General features: G+C 49.1%; 1 protein-coding gene across 1 annotated transcript in view; it reads left to right on the top strand.

Annotated features, from left to right (window-relative positions):
- Positions 1 to 23,014, top strand: part of fars2 (phenylalanyl-tRNA synthetase 2, mitochondrial) — an 87,541-nt gene that overhangs the window by 15,372 nt on the left and 49,155 nt on the right. Inside the window, exons 3-8 of the mRNA XM_070986060.1 lie at positions 8,499 to 8,836; positions 10,328 to 10,414; positions 10,539 to 10,598; positions 11,081 to 11,249; positions 11,423 to 11,585; positions 11,829 to 11,960. Of these exons, the coding sequence (XP_070842161.1) occupies positions 8,517 to 8,836; positions 10,328 to 10,414; positions 10,539 to 10,598; positions 11,081 to 11,249; positions 11,423 to 11,585; positions 11,829 to 11,960 (931 nt within the window). The 5' untranslated portion in view covers positions 8,499 to 8,516. The remainder of the gene's footprint in view (positions 1 to 8,498; positions 8,837 to 10,327; positions 10,415 to 10,538; positions 10,599 to 11,080; positions 11,250 to 11,422; positions 11,586 to 11,828; positions 11,961 to 23,014) is intronic.

Here is a 23,014-nt window from a genome sequence, read left to right as displayed (position 1 = left end):
CCTCTCCTCTCCTCTCTCTCTCTCTCCTCTCCTCTCCTCTCCTCTCCTCTCCTCTCCTCTCCTCTCCTCTCCTCTCTTTCTTCCTCTCCTCTCCTCTCCTCTCCTCTCCTCTCCTCTCCTCTCCTCTCCCCTCTCTCTCTCTCCTCTCCTCTCCTCTCCTCTCCCCTCTCTCTCTCTCCTCTCCTGTCTCTCCTCTCCTCTCCTCTCCTCTCCTCTCCTCTCCTCTCCTCTTCTCTTCTCTTCTCTTCTCTTCTCTCTCTCCTCTCCTCTCCTCTCCTCTCCTCTCCTCTCCTCTCCTCTCCTCTCCTCTCCTCTCCCCTCTCTCTCTCTCCTCTCCTCTCCTCTCCTCTCCTCTCCTCTCCTCTCCTCTCCTCTCCTCTCCTCTCCTCTCTCTCCTCTCCTGTCTCTCCTCTCCCCTCTCTCTCTCTCTCCTCTCCTCTCCTCTCCTCTCCTCTCCTCTCCTCTCCTCTCCCCTCCTCTCCCCTCTCTCTCCTCTCCTCTCCTCTCCTCTCCTCTCCTCTCCTCTCCTCTCCTCTCCTCTCTCTCTCTCCTCTCCTCCTCTGTATCTTAAAACTCTTCTTTTATTACTTTTACAGGCTGCCTGTGCAGGTTTGATCTAATGCTGCTTGTCAAGACGCTGCCTGCTTCCTGGAGCATAACATCCACAGCTATGGCTTTATTATGGGGGGGCGGGGGGGAGCAAGGAGCAAATTGGCAAGACATACTGTATGTACAAAAGGGGTGAGAGGAGGGGGGTAGTGATGGGAGAGGAGGAGAATCCAGGAGGGAGAGCAGAGGGTCCAGAGGGGAGGAAAGGCAGTGCTGCAAGAAGTACAAGTACCAATACACAAGTACAAGTACAAGTCCTTCATTAAGTGTGAGTACAGAAGTATTAAAGCAGCATGTTACTGTTGGAGCTGCTGTTGGCTAGTTTAGACCTGTGGGGCCCAACGTAAGGGTCGGGCCCCTTCTCAGGGTCACCAGCTCAGTCTGAGGGGGCGTCAGATGCTTGATGGAAAGAAGAAGAAGAAACAGAGTTGTGATACACAGACGTGTTTTCAGTTTGACTTTTCTCTGATGTTTTCAGTTTTTGGGAAATGTCGGATTGTTATTTATTCATTTCAAATCATTTTTTCACAAAAGATCTTAATCTGAAGAGCAGGAGTGCGACTGCTGATTATTTTCATTTTCTGTTTGTGTAGATTATTTTCTCCAGTCGTTTGGTCTGTAAAAGGAAAAACACCAGTTTTAATTAACATTTAACTACAGACTCATTAATGAACTCAAGCAGAGACTGAAAAATGTACAAAAGCTGTTTCAGAAATGCAGCAGAGTAAAAAGTTCTGTAGTAAGAAGTATGACGTAGCATACAAGGGAAACACTACAAGTACAAGTACAAGTGTGTCAGAGTTGTACTTGACTAAATGTACTGAGTTACTTTTGGAGGGAAAAGCAGTGAAAGAGGTCAAGATGGAGGACTGAGGAACAAACAGGAACAGGAAGTAACAAAGGAGAGGTGGTGAGGAGAAAAGGGAGCAAGGAAGGAAGCATGGAGGGCGAGGATAGGAGGAGAGGGCACGAGGAGCGAGGAGGAGCAGCGAGGCAGATTTAGAGAGCAGGACGCCGAGTTTATGGCAGTTTGAAGAGACTGCAGGAGGAAGGAGGGGTACTCCGGGAGGATGAGGAGGTGCGGGGAGCGAAGATGGATGTGGGGTCGTTCCAGGACACGCTGTTTTAAATACACGCCACAGGATCAGCCAATCAGCTTGACTACAGCTCCCATAAATCCTGCTGCAGCTCGGCCGCCCTGCAGGCCAACTTATCACGTGTGTGTGCGTGTGTGTGTGGAGGCACACACACACACACACACACACACACGCACACGCACACACACACACACACACACACTCTCTCATGCATACATAGTGCAGCTGTCCTGCTTTATGACTGCGGACACGTCGTATATACAACACGTCAGGCCTGATTTGAAAATATCAGCTCACAGCAGTTTTCTTCACAACAGGAAACTGAAACGAAGCTCATTAAACACGCCGACACGCACGCCGTCAGAAGGTCCCGCAGTACCCCGAGTACTGCAGTACTGTAGTACTGTAGACAGAGTACCGACCGCCTGTCTTTGGGGCGTCCTGCTGCAGTTGTTGTCTCCAAGCGTCGTTCTCCAGGTCTCACTTCATGTCTCAGAGGTCAGACTGGCTGCAGGTCAGTCGTCCACCGTCCCATGTCACCAACTGACCCTGATTGTGTCGTCTCACACGTGTCCTGAAGCCGTGAGCTCTTTGTCGTTGGCGTGTTTCAAGCTCAGACGTCCTGATGCCTGAAAATGAGCCATGTTGAAACGTGAAAAAAGACCCCGAATGAACAGCGAGCACGACATGAAACGACGGGGGAAGTTTGGGAGACTCGCAGCTGAACAGTTGGAGGCTAATCAGGAAGTTTGATAACAGGTGACCGAAAAAGAAACAATTCACAAAGATCTGCTGAGTTTCAGCTGCTCGCTCACACTTTGAGATGCCAGAATGACCACAGACGTCGAGTGTGTCACATCCTGAGAGGCGCTGAGGAGGCTCAGAGTTTCCTCCTGAGGCGTGAGAGAAGGTTATTTTTACTGAGAGCAACCTTCAGTCAGCGCTCGTCCATCACAGAGAGAGGGGGAGGGAGGGAAGGGGGGGGAGAGGGAGGGAGAGAGAGAGAAACAGAGAGAGAGAGAGGGAGGGAGAAGGAGAGGGAGGGAGAGAGAGAGAAACAGAGAGAGAGAGAGGGAGGGACAGAGGGAGAAGGAGAGGGAGGGAGAGAGAGAGAGAGAAACAGAGAGGGAGGGAGGGAGAGAGAGAAGGAGAGAGAGGGAGAGATGGGTGTCGGAAGTTGTGTAACTGTCCGTGTTGGTGGGCGAGCGATGTCGTGAACAGGAAGAGAGGTGTGAGCCACAGGAAGTGGTCATCGTGCCAGAGAGGGACTCCCTCTGATGGGAGGGGGCGAGTGACACTGACACTCCTGCAGGGAGAGAGAGAGAGAGAGAGCGCAAGGGAGAGACGCCACCTGTTCCTCTGCGAGGTCCTCAAACACTCCGTCACGCACACACACGCACGCACACACACAGACACACACACGCACGCACACACACACACACACACACACACACACACACACACAGTCGTGATCATGGTGGCATGTGTTCTCTGTGGGAACCACGACAGCTCGAAAATAGCTTCCTTTGAGAGTGTGTGTGTGCGTGCGTCCCCACAAGAGATTAAAAACACAACGTGTGTGAGTATGTGTGTGTGTGTGTACGCGCGTGTGTGTGTATGTGTGCGCGTGTGTGTGTGTGTATGTGTGCGTGTTGATACACTCTTACTTTCTTCATGTTTGGTGTTAATAAAAGGCCATTGATCACATGACGTGCTGCTCCATCACTGATATCACAAGCAGCTTTTCTCTGACAGAGACAAACTCGCGACCGCCGCTCAGCTGGACAGCCGCGGCTGACCCGCCTCTTTAGCCATCCGCCATCTTTGTTTGGCGTCCAGCGGTGGAAGAATCTTTTCTCTGACTGGAGCGTAACCATCAGCGCAAACATCTCAAATGCACCAAAACCAGTTTTCAGTGAAGTGGCTCGTCACGGTCTCAGGGAGCCGTTCCTGGATCAGATCAGGGAGCAGGGTCTCGGGGTCGTGGACCGGTCGTGCTGGTCCAGGACCTGTTGACGTGGATGTTTCCTTTAATGTGTCCAGCTGAACCGTTTCACAGCAGAGGCCATGTTCAAGCTGATCCTCGATCGCTGTGATCGGCCTCATCTTCACGGCTCTGATGCGGATCTTCGTTTCATTCAGTTTTCAGTGTTTTTTTGGGTGGAAAGGCTTTAAGTTAAGTTTAAGTTAAGTCGTCCTGCTGTTTGTTCTCAGCACCACTGAACAGATTCAATACGAGCAGGAGCAACACGAGCTTCTCAGAGACTAATTATGTCCATTTTTTTCTCCCGGTCTTCAGTCTGCTCTCACGTATCTATACCTCTGTCTCACACACACACACACACACACACACACACACCCACCATATACATACATATAGTATCTCTCTCTATAGGCCCGTCTCTCTCTCTCTCTCTCTCTCTCTCTCTCTCTCTGCAGTGTCATTTATCAGCTCTCTCTATCAGCCTGTCAGTTTTCAGAGGCTGAATGAATCCCTCAGCTGCTGGAGACTCTGCGTGTGTGTGTGTGTGTGTGTGTGTGTGTGTGTGTGTGTGTGTGTGTGTGTGTGTGTGTGTGTGTGTGTGTGTGTGTGTGTGTGTGTTGTGCCTTTGTGCTTCGTGTCACTCGTCTCGTGTTGAAGTTCACGTCTGACTGACATCCATTTTGTGGCGTGCACCTGCGTGTGCGTGCGACCTTGGCGAGCGCTGCGTTCGCCGTGTTTCCTGCAGTCTGCCGCTTCCTCTCAGCGCGGCAGCGGCGCTGAGCTTTGTTTCACTTTCAGACGCATCTCTAAGTTTACTTCTCCGTCTTTTTGACGTGCGGTGGGTGTTTTTGGACGGAGGGCTGCAGCTCGTCCTTGGCGGCGCCTCCGTTGCCACCTTTAGTCAGCTGGCAGCGTCAGAAGTCACATCACAGCTTCACCGTTGGCTGCTGCCATGCTGGTTAGTCAGAACAACTTCTTGGCAGCAAAACAAGGGATTTTCTCAGCAACTTTCACACATGATGAATCATGTTTCACTTCCTCCAGAGCTTCATTTTATCTGTCTCTGCTGCACAGTAATCTGTCACAGTTTTCATCCCTGATGTCTTTGTTCCTTCAGATTTCTCCTCTGTTAATGTGACACAGGACAAATGTGCTCCTGTTCCTTGTATTATCAGCTGGACGCTAACCGAAACCTGCAATCAGTGAAGTGAAAGGACTTGATGAACTCATGGCATTTGATTTGGATTAATTGGACGGTTTGGACCCGGTTCTCAGTGGTTCTGGTTCTGGATTCCCAGCCTGAGCTGCTACAAGTGTTTATGTGTTAGCTAGTTGGTTGGTGGCTTCGGTGTTAGCAGTGTTTGCTAATGCGTTTACAGTTTAAGGGCTAGCTAACGTTAGCTGTGCTGCGTCATCAGTGGACGTTGTGGACGTTGAAAAGGTTTCCTCGTCAGTGAGCTGGAAGTCTGAACCCTCCTGAGGATGAAAGCCAGCAGCTTCCTGTGGTCGCAGCTCCGTCATCAGACCTCAAAGACGACCTGAGTGCCGACGTGTGAACTGTTTCAGCCAATCAGCTGCAGCTCGCCCACACACTCTTTAAACTTTCATCCCATCACATGCTTTCATCCCCTGTGTTTGACGGATCCATGTGATCCTCTTCAGCTCGCTCTCAGGACCGCTGGTCTCCGGGTCACCGACAGGCCTGCGTGACCTCTGACCTTTGCACTGCCTGACATAGACTCTGCTGTGAGAGATGAACAAACTGCTTATGATTAAACCCAGAAGATAAACCAGCACAGAAACATGAACCAGGCCAGATTTTACTGTTCAAACTGGACTAACTCCGCTCAGATTCTCATATTTATTGATCACAGCTCCACATCTGATCACGACAGCGACCTGTCAGACAGATCTGATGATGGCCTGCTGATTGGTCCTTTTAAAACTTGAGATCAGCGGTTTGATTTTCCATGGCCTGCATTTCTTCAGACTTGCGATGGCGCCTGCTCTGCTGTGTCTTTCTCTGCTTTCGTGTTGGAGTTTACAGACAGTTTGTTTGGTTTTCTCGTGTCAGCTGGCTGAACATGTGAAGTCTGGGACCTTAGATTTAATTAAACAGTTTTCGACTCGACTCTTTGATTCTGATTGGAGTAAAACATTTATTCTCTCCTTCATTTCCCTTTCTGTGCGTTTGTTCAGCAGCGTTTCTGACAATCAATTCTTTGTTAAGATTCCTCCAAATTAAACAGCAGCATGTGTTGTTTGTCGCCGGCCTCCAGAAGGCGTGGACGCGTCTTCTGTCTGATCCTGCTGCTTTCTGTCAGCAGGACGGCCTCATGTGTCCCTCTCAGAGCTGATAGGAGCACATACCCGTCAGCCTCCTGATGGCACGCGGCTCTGGTTTGGGTTCGCTCGGCGCTCCTCTGCTGCGGGTCGCTTTGCCTCACGGCTGCGTTGGCTTGGCTCGAGGTCGGGTCGGGTTTTCACACTCTGCTGTCTCTCGCTGTTCGACTCTGCTGAGCTCCCTGCAGTGTGCTTCATGCACAGCGTGTGCGTGTTTACTGTACACGTGTGTCCGTGAGCGTAGGCGTCCATATGTGCATGTGTGGCGGTGTTTGGCGCCACGGGAACAGACATATGGCGACGATCACGATAGGAAGGTCAGTCCCAAAGAGATGAAAAGAGGCGAAGCTGAGACGGAGGAGACGTTTGAGTGGCGTGAGAGCAGCGGCGTATTAAAAATGATGCAGGTTTTATTTCCTGTGATTCAGTCTGAAGCTTCGCACATGCAGGATCACGTACATCCACCGCAGGTCCAGCTATATATTTTCTGGAAATGTCACACGACCTTTTGTCTTCACGGAAGATGAAGGGCTTCTTCGCCTTTTCAGAGCTTCAGACTCGTCTCAGAGTCTGTCACTGCAGCCTGACGGAGACCAAAGTCCAAGTCATTGTCAGAGGTTTCACGATCATTAATCGTGATCGTCAGGTTCAAAAAGTGCGTTTACATCCTGATAAGAGCTGAATGTTCATCAGACCAACGAACCAAAGCAAAAAGCTTCACCAGTTCCAGCTTTACGACGAATGCCTTCAAGCACTGGACTGTATCTGTCGGACCAAACATGCCACTGGGAAGGTGTCGGGCTCGGGGAACATTTCGACATATGAAATACAGTCAGCAAGAAAATACCATGAAATATTTATCCAAAGACCTTTTCCCTCTGTGTGGCAAAGGAAAGATTGTTTGCTGCAGATCTGGAGTCAGTTTAATACATTTCACACTGAAAGTCATTGTTTATGCTACACAGTGTTGGTCAGTTTGACACTTTGTCCAATGAAAGACATCTTCACAATGAGGGGCTTCCTCTTCATCCAGTCTGCTGTGAAAATTCATCATCCTCCTGGTCATGTGCCCAAACGAGGTAGCAGATTATCTTAATTAACAGTTTATGAGGATTGTTTGTCAATAAATCGCTTACAGAAATGTCAGTGATGGTGTTGTTTTCACTGATGTAAAGGTCAGCTGACCAGGCGACATCACGAACAAATTCTCACAATAAATACTGAAAACATCGTCAAGTCAAACATCAACTCTGTTTCTCAAACGTGAGTGGGCTCGACTCGCTGCCCTGTGGGACTCCGCACGGTAGAGATCGACAAGTGAAAGCGATGAAGATGAAGAGACAGTGATGGACACACGTCTCGTCCTCATGGTTAATGTCTTTCCTTATTGAAGAGTGTTATTTCTATGATGTTAGTGGGGGCGGTCCTAGCTTCAGGCGAGGTGGTCCTCCTGTGGGCGCTCTGCAGAGGGCGTCTTTCCTTTTGGTCTTTCTGTGACCTTTCCTTTAAATGAACTTTGTACACAAGACAAATAAATTAATGGCCGAGCTGCCGTGACCTTTACTGAACACATTAATGCTTTTCAGAGGATTTCACAGCTTTTTTCTACAGAAAATCCTCAGAAATGTCTGTCCAGCTGTTTGGTGCGGGGGGGGGTGTGATGGTCACTGTCGCCTGTAGGGGTCACTAATGGTGCTTTTACTGCTGCGTCATGTCAAAATGATGCTACTTCTTTGTTCCTGGCAAAGTCAACATGACCTTCAGATGTCCCTTCACCTAAGAACCAGTTTCACATTGTGTGTGTGTGTGTGTGTGTGTGTGTGTGTGTGTGTGTGTGTGTGTGTGTGTGTGTGTGTGTGTGTGTGTGTGTGTGTGTGACCTCAGCACTGCCCTGTCCAGTCCAGTATAATATGACACCAGCAGAGGTAAAAGCTTCATGGATTTAGGAACAATAACCCGTTTTGCTGCAATGCCACTGCAATGCAACACCCTTTGTCTTGTTCGGGGATACTCCCCGTGTGTGTGTGTGTGTGTGTGTGGACAAATATTTGAGGGGGACAGATGAAAAGGAGATTGTCTCGTCTGCTGTCAGAGGTTGAATAATGGTAAGACAGAACAGAGGAACAGCTGATTCTGCTCATTTTGTCTCATTTTAACCTTTGTTGTTGTTGATGTTTGTCCATTACTGCAATTACACACTAATTATCAAAGAGTGCGTGTGTGCGTGCATGTGTGTGTGTGCCAGCCTCCACTGAGAGGCTGGTATGTTTGGCTGACGATGGGCTCTGATTCACGTCTTCGTTTGTCTCTCTGAAGCCTCCTTGACACTTTAACAAACAGGTAGAGACGAGCTGTGAGACCAAACCAGAGGACAGCGAACAGTGGACAAACAGGACTGCAGTGAGACGTTTGTGTAGATCTGCTGGATCTGTAAGAGGAACTGTGTTGTGCTCGTGTCTTTCCAGCTCCATGGACCAATCGTCATGAGGCTCAGGAACAAGCCCATTTCCTTGCTCCTCCCCCTCCTCCAGTCCCCGCCCCTCCCTCTGCGCCATCGCCGCTGCCTGTCATCGCTCTTAGCCAACGGCAGTGCAGCGCCATGCAGACGCTTCGGCACAGACGGCCCCACCCCTCAGCCTGTGATTGGTCAGGACTCGGTGGAGGTGTTGGGACACTCCTATCAGCGCGATGACTTCACCAACGTCACGCCGAAGGTCTTGGCCAAGGTCGGCCACAATCTCCACAACCAATCCCATCATCCTCTGTGGCTGATCAAGGAGCGAATCAAAGCTCACTTCTACAGGTACGAGTCGCTGTGTTCTTTCAAACTGTCGCTGAAACTTTGACCACCGAGACTTCAGACCGACTCTGAGCGAGCTGAGACCTGACTAACCTTTGTTCCTTCCTCTGCCTGCTTTGCCTTCTTCCTACATTTCCCAGGATGCCTTTCAGCAACCTGTGCTGTGCTTAATTTAACTGTGACCTCCTGACTTGACTGATGTGTGTAGAGTGAGAACAGAAGTCATCGTGAGGGGGAATTTTAGTTCTGAAAACTTTATTTGTAAACGTTTTTTAACATTAACGGAGAGGCCCAAAGATGACAGTAAGAATCTTCATCTTCACCATTCCAACACTTTGGACAAAAGCTTAGGATATTTATCGTCCCAAGAGGAAGAGACCTTGTGCTAACCCCACGACACCCCCCCCCCCCCCCCAAAAAAAACAAAAAAAAACAACAACAGCAACAACAACAAAAAAAAGGTGTCGCTGAAGTCTGCTTCAGTTCAGCCAGAAGTTCTGGATGTTAGCATGCTAACACGCTAACACAGTGAACTTCACACCTGCTAACGTTAGCGTTGTCATTGTCAGCATGCTAGTGTTAGCATTTAGCTCCGAGCTTGTGCGTGGCTGCAGACTCTCTGCTGCGTCAGCTCTGAACCAGCTACAAATGTTCCTTTGTTGTGAAATTTTAACTTTCTATGTGAACATTCACACTTCAGGTGTGAATGTTCGCACGACTCCTCTGTGCGCGTGCGCGCGCGCGTGTGTGTGTGTGTGTGTGTGTGTGTGTGTGTGTGTGTGTGTGTGTGTGTGTGCGTGCGTGCGTGCGTGCGTGCGTGCGTGCGTGCGCGCGCGCGCGCGGGCGCGTGGGTGCGTGCGTGCGTGGGTGCGTGCGTGCGTGTGTGTCCTACATACTGTCCAACACATCCCAACTTGTTCTCATCTTCCTCGTCCAGATAGAAGCGTTCAGTGTAAGTGAGCTGCTCTGGTCGTCTCTCTTGTGTTTCCACGTGGACTAAATATATTTCTATTCTTTCTTTATTTTTGGAGCTCAAACTGCTGACTGTCTCTCGGCAGGCTCGACATGTCTTCAGGGACGGTCGAGTAAAGACGTTGTTCGGCTGCTGCTTGTGTCCCACGCTGGCCGTGAAAAGCCGACACGGCGGCGAGCGCATTAACTCTGCATTAATAAGTCATTGAGAGTCGCTGAGTGTGTGGTCTGACGGTGTTTTATGACTGTGTCGTTTCACAGGTCGTGAACTTTGCTCTTTAGAAAGCCTGTTTGCTCTGATAGCGGCAGGACAGCAGACTCTGAGCACACCTGAGGGCTTCTGGGTAATTTTCAAACAGGATCAGCAGCTTCTGTTCTTTAATTCCTCCCTTTTTCCTCGCTCTGCTGAGCTTCCTCTGTTTCTTTTGAAGCTGATTTCAGTGAAACTTACAACATGAATGAATGAATGACATGAATGTCTGCAGCTCTGCTGATTGGTCGTCTCCCTCCCTCCCTCTGCAGTGCCTACATGGGTCGCTGGGGAAACCCTCTGTTCTCCGTCCATGATAACCTGAGCCCCGTGGTGACCGTGGAGCAGAACTTTGACAGGTCAGCAGCCTCGCCGTCCACCGATTGGTCATCAGGCACAATAACACGAGAGCGAGGCTTCATGAAGGCAGCGAGATGAAGCTTCATTAAAACAACTGAGTCTGGTCTCTGCTCTGATTGACAGCTTGCTGATCCCGCCCGGCCACCCCAGCAGGAAACGAGGAGACAACTACTACCTGAACAGGTGAGCGACGCCGCCCACCACCCACAGTGCATCTGGAGGCGATCTGTTAGCGAGGCGCTAGCTGCAGAGGAGCAGCTGATTGTAGCTGTGCTGGAAGAATGTGATTGGTTCAGTTTACCCATGTGACACATCAGTGGAGCAAGCTGTCACATCACCCAGACTACTGTGGACAAGTACTACCTAATGAGTAGAAGTCCCACATCAGCAGTAACAGTACAGCAGTACTGTCAGCTTCATGCAGAAAGTACAGCAGTACTGTCAGCTTCATGCAGTAAAAGTACAGCAGTTTGTTCATGCTGAAGCTTCACTGGTGGAGCTGCTGCAGGTGGAGGTACTTTAAATACTTCATGTACAGTTGGATACTGTAGTTTAGTCCCGTGGGGCCCAGCGGAAGGGCCTTCAAATCTTTGCTGAGTTTTCATGTCCTGATCAGCGTTCAGTTGTGCGCCGCTGAACGTGTCGATGTTTGTGTTGACGAGCAGCAGGACGATGCTTCGCGCCCACACCTCCGCCCACCAGATGGAGCTGGTGAGGTCCGGCCTGGACGCCTTCCTATTGGCCGGAGATGTTTACAGGCGGGACGAGATCGACACCAGCCACTACCCCGTCTTCCACCAGATGGAGGGAGTCCGGCTCTTCTCCAACCACGAGGTTTGTGACGTTGAACGTCCTGAGCTGCGTCTCCTCTGAGCTCCTTCATTTTCACCTCCTCGAAGGAGATTCAGCGGTCTCGCACATGAATCGCGCTCGCGTGTTAGACATGTTGAGGTGTGAGGTCGTACCTGGACGTCAGGACGTGTTCCAGATGTTTCCTCTGTCTCCAGCTGTTCTCCGCGGTGCAGAATGGCGAGGAGCTGTCCCTGTTCGAGTCCGGGGGTCGGCGGACGCCTCACAAACAGGAGGCGCACAGTCTGGAGGCCGTCAAGCTGCTGGAGTTCGACCTGAAGCGCACTCTGACTCGACTCGTCGCTCACCTGTTCGGACAAGGTGAGACCACCGACTGACAGGAAGTGACATCAGCTGTTTCCATTATTCAGTTCACTGAAATGCACTCCTGTTTCCTCTCCTCTTCATCTTCCTCATTCTCTCCTCCTCCTCTTGTTTCTCATCCTCTTCCTCTTTTCATTCTTGTTCTTTTTCTTCTCCCCTCGTCTCCTCGTCTCCTCCCCTCTTCTCCCCTCCTCTCCTCGTCTCCTCCCCTCTTCTCCCCTCCTCTCCTCGTCTCCTCAGACCTGGAAGTCCGGTGGGTTGACTGTTACTTCCCCTTCACTCATCCCTCCTTTGAGATGGAGGTGCGTTTCCAGGACAACTGGATGGAGGTGCTGGGCTGTGGAGTGATGGAGCAAGAGATGCTGAACTCTGGTCAGTGCGCGCACACACACACACACACACACACACACACACACACACACGCTGGCTGTATCTGTGTGTTGTTTCTGCCTCGAACCTGTGAGCAAGGCACCCTGCACTCCTCAGATGCAGTGCATGCTGGGAGTTTTCGGCCATATTTGCGTGGGAGGTGACACAAATGGTGTTTGTAGCTGAGCAGGAGCTGCGCCTCCAGAGGCTCTCCTGCTGTGTGTGTGTGTGTGTGTGTGTGTGTGTGTGTGTGTGTGTGTGTGTGTGTGTGTGTGTGTGTGTGTGTGTGTGTGTGTGTGTGTGTGTGTGTGTGTGTGTGTGAGTTTCAGCACATAGCTGTAGCCCAGCTGTCACTATGTTAGCATTGCTGTCAGTTAGCTAGCATTAGCTAGCCAGGCTAGCTGAGCTCGTATCAGATCTGTGTGAGCTGTGACATCACTTCCACGTGTCCTGACCTGCACATAGAGTGCTGCAGTGAGACGTGGTGTTTTCATCATTTTTAGATGGAATTACGGTTTTGAACACACGTCAGACGACACGCTACGATCAGATTTCTGAACGCTGACGTCACGTCTGGCTCCAGACGGACGCTCGGCAAAGGCGTTTCTTCTTCTGCTGCTGCGGCTCAGTGACTCACGTCAGTGACAGACCTGCATGTTGGTCAGTGTGTCGCCAACTGTGTGCAGTGTGTCAGCAAGAAAACTGTACAGAGTGTGCGCACACACACACACACACACACACACACACACACACACACACACACACACACAGTGTCAGGGATTGATTTGTCCAACCGGTGTTGGACAAAACTCAGTATCAACACAAAGAACGACCAAACTCTCCCCCCCGTGTCTCTCTTCCTCTCTCTCTCTCTTTGTCTCCCTCTCCCCTCTCTCTCTCCCTCTCTCTCTCTTTCTCTCTGCCCCCCCTCCCCTCTCTCTCTCTCTCTCTGTCTCTGTCTCTCTCTCCCCCCTCCCTCGATGTCTCTCGCCCCTCTCTCTCCCCTGTCAGCCTGCTAAGTGGCTAACTTGCTGCTTTGCCCTTGAACAAAGCTGTAGCTCTGCGCTCCACTTCACCGCTGCTTGTTCCAATCAATAATACATGCTTTAAGACGTGAAGAGCGACCGGATCACACCGCCGCCGCTCTGCGTGTGCGTTACATGTTTACTCATATTGTGGGGGCGTAAATCTTCAGTGTGTGGAGTCCAAATCACTTAAAATCCAATGATATTTCAGGTTGAAGACCTTGTTTAAGGTCAGGAAAGCAGAAGTAGTAGCAGTGGCAGTAGTACTAGTAGTAGCAGTACTAGCAGCAGTAGCAGTAGTAGTCATCAGTATTTGTCGTAGTCCCTGTTCACAGTTTTGTTTTCTTCCCATGAAATATTAAAAGAATATTGAAAATGGATCAAACCCAGCTCCCACATGCTGCTTAAAGGTCTCGCTCTGTCTTCATTTGACCTCTGAACTCTGCACACGGTGACGTCACTTCATCCTGCAGCTGTAGTCTGGTCCCCTGCCAGAGGGGGGCACTGCAGATCAGCTCAGGAGGAGGGCAGGATGCCGTCCTCCTCTCAGTCCTCCTGCTGCACAGATCTCTCCACGTCATTTTCACCTCCTCTATTATTGAACACCGTGCATCGCAGATCTGTCTGCTCACCTGTCTCTTTCTCATTTGTGTGTGTGTGTGTTGCTCTACGTCTGCAGGCGTGTGTGTTTCCATGTGTGTGTGTGCATGTGTGTGTGCACGTCTGAATCCATTTCCTGCAGTGCACCGTGACTGAAATAGACTGTTTCAGGACACACACGGGGAGATGGAAGTGCCTTTGGCCATTTTACACTTTGGCTGTGTGTGTGTGTGTGTGTGTGTGTGTGTGTGTGTGTGTGTGTGTGTGTGTGTGTGTGTGTCTCTGTTCTCCATGTATTTCCTCCTGACAGTAGAAGCAGTAGGAGGTTAAATTGATGCTGAGGTCCAAACAGAGGCAGAGGAAGTAGAAACTCTATCAATGACACACGCACGCATGCACACACATGCACGCGCGCGCACACACACAGGTGTAATCCTGTCCTGGTGGAGGCCTCTGTGGCTCAGGAGGCGTCAGGGACAGTCTGTTTGTGACTGGGTGCTGACTAATCGTAGTAAACTCCTCCACATGCTTTGTGCTGCTTCTTGTTTTCGTCCCAAATCCTCGTCTTGACCTTCCTCTTTGAATGTTGGAATTAGTGTGAGCTGCTGAAGTACTTGTACTCGCTGTCGGGTATTTTTACGTTTTAATAAGGAAGTGCTCGCGGGCGCATTGTGACCTGTGCTCTGATTGGTTGACTCCAGTGCCGACCTCAGGCACTGAAGAAGTGAAGATGGCTGATCTTCTGGACAGAACACATGAAGTCCTGATCGTTGACACCAGCTTCAGAGTTCAGAATCTGCTGAGCTGCAGTCAGGATGCGTTTAATGCTAATGAAGACAGGCTAACATGCTACGCTAAGGTGGAGACCATGGTGAGCGGCTGTAGCTCAGAGGGTTAGAGAGCACGAGCGCTCACTCACAGCAGCTCTTCATCTAATCTCTCTCTCTCTTCCTTTTGTGCGCTTTGATTTATTTTGTTGTTTTCTTCTGATCCAAATGTTTGTTTGTTCTTCTGCTGTGTGTTTGTTTGCTGTGTTTCTAACTGAATTTCATCGTGTTTCTCAGTACGATCATAAAGCTGAACCCTGAGATAAACCTTGACTCCTCCTCTCCTCCTCTCCGGCTCACGTCCTCCTCTTCCTCTCCTCCTCTACGTCTTTCTGGCATCTCTTTGTTCATCTCTCCTGCATCTCTCTCTCTCATTGAAGACTGAACACATGATGTCGCTCTGCACTTCATTCACAATACACTCCACTGTGTGTGTGTGTGTGTGCGTTTGTGTGTATGTGTGTGTGTGTGCGTGTGTGTGTGTGTGAGAGAGAGAGAGAGAGAGAGAGAGAGAGAGAGAGAGAGAGAGAGAGAGAGAGAGAGAGAGAGATAACATTGGCAGTGTCTCTCTGCCCTTGGCACTGCAGCAGTGCTCTTGACATTCATGCTGTAGATACACACACACGCACACACACACTCATCTTCACATGTGCACACATGTTAAAACACACACACACACACACACACACATCCTTGCTCTCCCTTCACTCTTCTTCTTTCCTTAATTTGCTTACTCTCTTGACTGCTGGAGTCAAGTTTGTGACCATCTCACACACATACGCGCGTGCGCGCACACACACACACACACACACACACACACACACGCACACACACACACACACACGCACACACACACACACACACACACACACACACACACACACACATGCTTCATTCTCTCTCTCTCTCTTTCTCTCTCTCTCTCTCTCCTCACTCTCTCCACCTCCCCTTCGTATCCACTGCGGCAGTGTGGCTCCGTTGCCTTGGAAACCACTCATTCACCCCGTCCCCCCCCAAACACACATACACACGCATCCCCCCTATCCCCTATACACACGCACACACACACACACACTCACACACTTTTTTTCTGGAACGCAGAGAGTGAGAGACAATGAGGAAGAGCCAGCAAAGAGTGAAAAAATGGGGACGAGGGAGTATAAAAGTTAATGTGATGAAGAGAGAGAGAGGGAGAAAGGAAAGGAAAGGAAAGGAAAGGAAAGGAAAGGAAAGGAAAGGAAAGGAAAGGAAAGGAAAGGAAAGAAGGAGGTGAGGGAGAAAGGGAGGAGGCATAATAGGAAGAAGATAGAGGGAGGATTAAACGAGTGGCAGGACATCTTCTCCACAAAGAAGTGGCAACAGGGGACACCAGTTGGTGTGTGCGTGCGTGCGTGTGTGCGTGCGTGCGCGTGTGTGTGTGTGCGCGTGTGTGTGTGTGCGCGCGTGTGCGCGCGTGTGTGTGCATGTGTGTGTGTGTATGCGCGTGTTTGTGTGCGTGTGTGTGTGTGTTATTTAATGGTGTGGAAGTGTGACTGCCATATGTGTTGCCTGAGGCCCAGTGAGATGTGGGAGAGAGTTAATGAGAGATATAAGAGGAGGGGATGGAGGGAGGAAGAAGGGAAGAGGAAGGGAAGAAGGGAACGAGGGAGAATGAGGGGGAAGAAGGTAATGAGAGAAGAGAGGAAAGAATAAATGTGTGGGGGAGTAACGGGAGAGATGAGGGAGGGAGGAAGAAAGGAGGGAGCATAATTGTTGGAGGAATGAGGAAAAGGGGAAGCGGAAAAGGAAATGGAGGGGAAATTGGTGAATAGTGGAATAAGTGAGTAAAGGAAGCGAGGAACAAGGAATGGAGTGAGGGTACAAGGAAGAAGAGAAGGTATGATCAAGGTAAGAAAAAGAGTAAATAAGGAAATGAAAATGAGCAGAGAAAGAGTAAGGAGGAAGTGATTGACAAGAAAAGTGAGAAGATTGATGAAGGAAGGATGGAGGACAATAGGAAAAAGAAAGGAGGGGAGGAGAAAGGAAAGAAAGCGGAAGAGAAGAGGGGAGCAATGAAGGAGAGAGGACAGATGAGATTAATGATAAAGAGAGGAGAGAGAGGAGGCCAGGGTTGGAGGAACTGAGGGAGGAAGGGAGGCAGAATGAAAGCAGGGAAGGAAGGAGAAGTGCTAGAGAGAGGAGGAGAGAGGAGAAGGGTACAGGTAAGAGATGGGGAGGGAAGAAGGGGGCAAGGAAAGCAAAGAGGGGGGAGGGCAAAGGGATTTGGGGTAGTTAGAGTTCAAGAGGAGGAAGGAAGTGAATGGGACTGAAGGATAGGGAAGGAAGAGAGGGAAGGCGTGAAAGAGGAGTAAAGGAGGGAAAGGTAATAAGATGAGAGGAGGTGAAGGGGTAAGGATTAGGGGATGACAGAGGACAGAAACAGTAAAGGAGGACAGGAAAGAAATGACTGAGGGAGGAGAAAGGAAAGAGATGGGATGATGAGGGAGGAAGAAGGATGTATGAGCAGAGAGAGGAAAGAGGAGGAATGATGAAAAGTGGAGTCAAGGTGATGGGGGAGGAAGGGAGGTATAAGGGAGGATGAGGAGGAAGAAAAGAGGAAAGACAAGAAAAAACATGGGAAAGGAAGAGGATGAGTGGATGAGGAGGAACATGAGGAGGTAAAAAAGCAAAGAAAAGATGAGAAGGAAAACAAGAGGAAGAGAGGAAGGGTGAGGGCAAGAGAAATGGAGGGAGTGATGGATAGATTGAGGCGACAAAATGAGGTTTTAATAGAGATGGAGGGATGAAGGAGGGAGAGAGATAAATGTCTTCATCAATTCATGATGAGGGGGAGGGGCTGAGCGAGGGAGACAGACAGAGAGAGAGAGAGTCTGTGTCTTCTTCTCTTCTTTATTCATCAGGGTCCTCTGTAGACAGTCCCTCCACACACACACACACTCACACACGCACGCACACACACACACACACACACACGCACGCACGCACACACACACGCACGCACACACTCCTCTGTGCCTCTCTTCCATGTGTGTTTTTAATTGTCACTTATAATGTGAATGTGTGTGACGTGTGTGTTTTGATACATAGTGTGTATTTCTTTTTGTGTTGTCAGTGTGTGCAGTGTGTGTCTGTGTGTATCTGTGTTTGTTTGTTTGTTTGTGTGTGTCTGACCATGTGACTCCTTTATATGTTGTCTTTGTGTGTGTATGTTAGTGTTTGTGTGTGTATGTTAGTGTTTGTGTGTGTAAGTTAGTGTTTGTGTGTGGAAGTTAGTGTTTGTGTGTGTATGTTAGTGTTAGTGTGTCTTTGTGTTTGTTCTGTATTGTTGATTGTTTGTGTTGCATGCTTTTCATGTTTTGTAAGTGTGTTTTTTTTGTGTGTGTGTGTTACATTTTCTTTCCTCACATTAAGTGTGTGTTTGTGTTTATTTGTGTGTCTTTTTGTGTGTTTAAGGTTGTGTGCTCCTGACATGTTTGTTCTGTGTGTGTGTGTTTTTACGTGTTGTGTCATATCCGTGTGGTGTGTGTCTTCCTGTGTGTATTTGTGCATGTGTGTTTGTTAGTGTTACTCTGGATGACTTTTTTGTCCACTCTGTCTATGTTTGATTTTGTGTGTGTGTGTGTGTGTGTGTGTGTGTGTGTGTGTGTGTGTGTGTGTGTGTGTGTGTGTGTCCCAGGGGTTTTCCCTCCAGTGTCGGCGGGCAGCATATGGGACTTGGCACTAATGACCACACCTCCTTGCCAAAACCTGATTTACACACAAACACACACTCACACCCCCAATGGGACAGGATGGTGTATGTGTGCGTGCGTGTGTGTGTGTGTGTGTGTGTGTGTGTGTGTGTGTGTGTGTGTGTGTGTGTGTGTGTGTGTGTGTGGTGAGGGTGGAGGCTGAAATCTGATTAAAGTCGTGTTGGAGACAATTAACAGCCTTTCAAACCCGCCGCCCCAGGCCCTGTGGGACTGTGTGTGTGTGTGTGTGTGTGTGTGTGTGTGTGTGTGTGTGTGTGTGTGTGTGTGCTTGTGCCTGTGGTTCAGGTGGCAGCTTTCGGGCTTAATCCCCCCCCCCACCTCTGAATAAATCATGTGACCCTTCCCCTCCCTCCTTTCATCCCTCCATCCATCCGTCGCTCATTAAAACTCGTCTGTCACCATCGCAGCGCTTTCATCCCTTTTTTCTCCTCCACCTCTTCTTCTTCTGGTGAGGGTGCAGTTTAATCGCTCACTTCCTCCTTTCTCTCTCTTTCCCTCTGTCTGTTTGAGGATGGAGGGATGCAGTGATGAAGCAGGGAAAGTGTGGCGACCCGTCTCTCAGGTTATGTTTTCAGGCTTGTAAAGACCCGCCTCCTTCTCCTGACCTCTGACCTCTCTGTGCTGATTGACAGCTCCTTTCATCCCTCCATCAGTCCACCAGCACCCCTCGGTTTCCTTCTTGTCTTCCTCGGCCATCACTCCATCCTTTCCTCATGTTCTCCTCCCCGTTTCCTTCCTTTCTTCCTCTTCCTTTCTTCCATCCCTCTGTCAACTTTTGTCTATTACTCTCTCCTCCTGCTTTGCTTTCTTATCTTCCTTCCATCATCTCTTCATCCCACTTCTCTTTCTCTCCTCCTCTCATTCCTCTATCCCAGCTTTGTTTCCTTATCTTTGTCTTTCTTCCCTCCATTATTCCAGCTTTTGCATTTTTCTCTTCTCTCCATCCTTTTGTCACTCCATCTTTTCCTCCTCTCCTCTTTCCTTTTTTCCTGTCGTCCCTTTCCTCTCCTCCTCTTCCTCTTCTCTCTTCTCCATCCACCACTCTATCCTTTAATCCATCTCTCTCCCTCTTTTCTCTTTCACCCATCTCTCCCAGTACGGGCAATAACTGGTAGACAGCTGGTACACACACACACACACACACACACACACACACACACACACACAAATACACACACACGCATAAACCCACCAGAATAATCCAGAACAATAAGAAACTGTGAAAGTGAGAAGAAATAAAACACACAACAGCTCCCTCCTGCATTTCTTCATCTGCACACACACACACACACACACACACACACACACACACACACACACACACACACACACACACACACACACACACACACAGGTTGGGATAGACAGCTGTGTGTGTGTGTGTGTGTGTGTGTGTGTGTGTGTGTGTGTGTGTGTCTGGGGTTTGCGAAGGGCAGAACAAACATTTGTTTGTGCAGCGATCCATCTCAGCCCGGCCTGCTTCCTCCATAACAAACAGACCAGAGGGGGGAGGAGGGGGAGGGGGAGGGGAAAGGGGGGGGTGAAGGAGAGACAGACTGTCTGTGTGTGTGTGTGTGTGTGTGTGTGTGAGAGCGATGTAATCCACCTGACTCGGGTGGAAACGATTGAAACGTAAACGAATTCGCCGTCAGCTGACTGAAACTCTGCATCCAGTAATGTTGAAATAATTCTACGTTAGCTTTAGCGCTAACTAGCTTCAGGTGTTTGGCTGGAATGTTTACATTAGCATTAGCCAAGCATGTGTTAGCAGTTAGCTCTAACAGCTTAGCATATTGCTGTATTACAGTATTTGAGCTGTCAGGCTATCGGGGATTAGCACTTATTGATCAGCTTTGAACTGATCGGTTAGCATTTTCCAGTTAGCTTTAGCTGCTTGGTTTAAGTTGCTTTAGTTTAAGGCTAGCTTTAGCGTAAGCTACCTAGCTTTCATTGCTTAGCTTTAGCTGCGTTGTTATTTTCGGTTTCTTTAGGATACCATTTGCATTTTCGTGTTAGCTTTAACTGTTTAGCCTCAGCCTGTAGCCTTTAGCTTTAGGCTAATCGTTGACTGGTTGGTGGCTCCGCTGAGTTGGTGCTGTTTGGAGGACGGACAGCAGGTTTAGCAGGTTTGAGGACCACGTAGAATTCAGTTTGGTTCAAAGATCTTCAGTCCTGCAGGTCATCGTGTGTCGGCCTGATAATCCAACACGTTGACCTGTTTGTAGACGTGTTTGTTGTGCATTTTTTCTGCTCAACAACAACAACAACGATGACGGTGTTTTCTGGCCGAGCGGCCTCCATCCTGACTGTTAAATATTAAAGCAGTGTAAGTGAGCCTGCAAGAGACTGCTGCCGCCGCTGCTGCTGCTAAAAATACTCTCTGCAGATAAGAATAGATCACGTTCATGTTGAAGGTCTTCATTTCATTGAGAGGGAAACGTGCGCGCTGTTGTTTTCTTACATCACAGCCTGAATCGGTTCATGGGGAGTCTGCTGGCGGCAAGTGAACCACGACTCCTCTAAATATAGTTCACGTCCACTCAGAGGCCGTTTGTACCACACAGGGTCTACATACTGCAGTTTTAATCTCCAAACGCAGTGTTTAACTTTTCAATATGATCCTGAGCTTTGACGTTTGCTCAAGTTTGAGGTATTTGTACTCTATTCTACTACAAATCAGAAGCAAATATTCTACTATTAATAATAATACTACAGAAGACAAGCAAGACTGAACATAAAGTGTGTGTTTGCGTGTGTGTGTGTGTGTTTAATGTGCATCAGTAATCATCCAATAACGTCACACATATTGTTCTGAAATGGTTCGTTCTGCTTGCAGTAAATCGTAGTTTTACTTCGTGTATTGGATGTAATACTTCGTCGTACTTTCAAGCGAAGTCTGTATGCCTGACTTGTACTTCTAACAGAGTACTTTTAGTAAAGCAGTAGAAATAAAGACGTGATGTAAAAAGAGAATATTTCCCTTCAGAGAGAGATCATTGATCGATTGATCGGTGCAAACCTCTCAGATTAGACTTTCAGATTTCCCTGCTCTCAGATCAGTTGATGGATTATTGAACACGCATCTCTGCAGCTTAATTCATTAAAACCCTTTAAAGTTCTGTTGTCAAGCTGGAAACATCCGCATCCTCATCCTCATCCTCATCCTCATCCTCATCCTCATCCTCATCCTCATCCTCATCCTCATCCTCATCCTCATCCTCATCGCAGTAATCAGTGACTGACTGAAACGTAATGGAGGAAAAAACTCAGTAACTTCCTTTGAGATGCATTTGGAGGAGAAGTCAAACACTGATCAGTAGAAGAAGAACCAGGCGGTGTGAAGGGGCTCCATCATCTCCGACCTCAGCCTGAAAAACCTCCAGATGGAGGAAAAGTGACGGATCGTTTATTAAAAGCGTTCGCTGTAAACAAACCAAAGCTGCTGCTCTTGGAAACAGCTGCGCCCTCGTTCGCCGTTCTTAAAGCCTGAGTCGACTTTTATTGCTTTCCGGCGGTGAACTGTGCTCCCGCTGAGCCCACCTTCATCCTGCAGTCCGCGGTTCGCCCCGAACGAGCCCCCCTCAGATCCTCCCGATGACATCATCACCACGCAGCCAATCCCGTGCTCGCTCCTCTGGATGTTCGTTGGCGCTCTCGTGTCCTAACGAGCGTCTGTGGGATTTGTCCTGTGAAGGCTTCGCTGTGCTGCCTTCAGGGACCCTCGCTCCTGCCTGAGCTGGATCCAAACACTGTAAAAAGTGTCCGCTGTAAGAAAAACTGTCAGTTTAAACCGACCTGCAAGTTTAAATGGCTAAAATCAGATTTGATCCAACTGATCTGCATCGAAAGAAACATCAGAAGCTTCATTACCTTCAAATTTCCAAAAAGATTTTTGGTTTGTTTCTGCAGCAGCAACATTTTTATCCCATAATAAATAATTTATGTTCACCGTTAACTAGCATGCAGAGCATTAGCATGCCGGCTCGTTATTGGTCATTATAAACTCTTATTCATGCCCTGCTAAGCTGATCAGGGGTCAGGTTATGAAGGCTGTAACTCATGTACGATAACTTCCTTATTTCCTATCAATAAGCAGTTATTGATGAAAAACTCTTAATCAATGCAGTCGTGCAGATTAAGGTATCAATAAGTGCTTTATAATAACTATAAATAGCCATTATGTTGCTAATATGCTGCTAATAAGCAGCTAGTTGATGGTGAAGATGTGCACCTTCGTCATCATCACGTCTCGTCGTCTCAAACTCGTCGTTTCTTACGCGACTCGCTCACCTTGATGACGCGTTACAGGTGTGAAGGTTTAAACTGGGCCGCTGAACGCAGTGAGCTAACGCGGCTAACGGAGTGCAAACAGGAAGTTCAGATCAGAAGAAGAAGACACAGATCCAGGGTCAGTGTGGCTGTGAGGACGCAGCACGCAGGCGTCCGTCTGAGTCACAGCGGCCGATCGATCAGCGTCCATTTTTATCTCCCTGTTGACTCGACTTTTGGCAGCGACGCCACACGGACTGTTTATGTTGGTCACATGACCGCGATTATACAAGGCGCGCACACACACTCACACACACGCACAGACACACAGATTGTGTGTAGGCTGATCCGTCCTCTGGTCATTATTCACTGCAGAGCAGTTGGGAAGAATGAATCTCGCTGCATCTGCTGCTCTGTCCTCACTGACTGACACACACCAGCTTCATCGTCCTCACGCACCTTCATCATCCTCGTCATGGCCGTCTCCATGCATCATCAGCATGCTCACGTTACGCCATCGTCATCGTACGGCATCATCATCAGCCTTCATCGTCATCACCATATACCGTCATCATCGTCATCAC

This window comes from Chaetodon trifascialis, chromosome 18 (assembly GCF_039877785.1).
Source record: "Chaetodon trifascialis isolate fChaTrf1 chromosome 18, fChaTrf1.hap1, whole genome shotgun sequence".
Taxonomy (NCBI): domain Eukaryota; kingdom Metazoa; phylum Chordata; class Actinopteri; order Chaetodontiformes; family Chaetodontidae; genus Chaetodon; species Chaetodon trifascialis.
The sequence above is the reverse complement of the archived record's forward strand: the minus strand, read 5'-3'. Positions and strand labels throughout refer to the sequence as shown.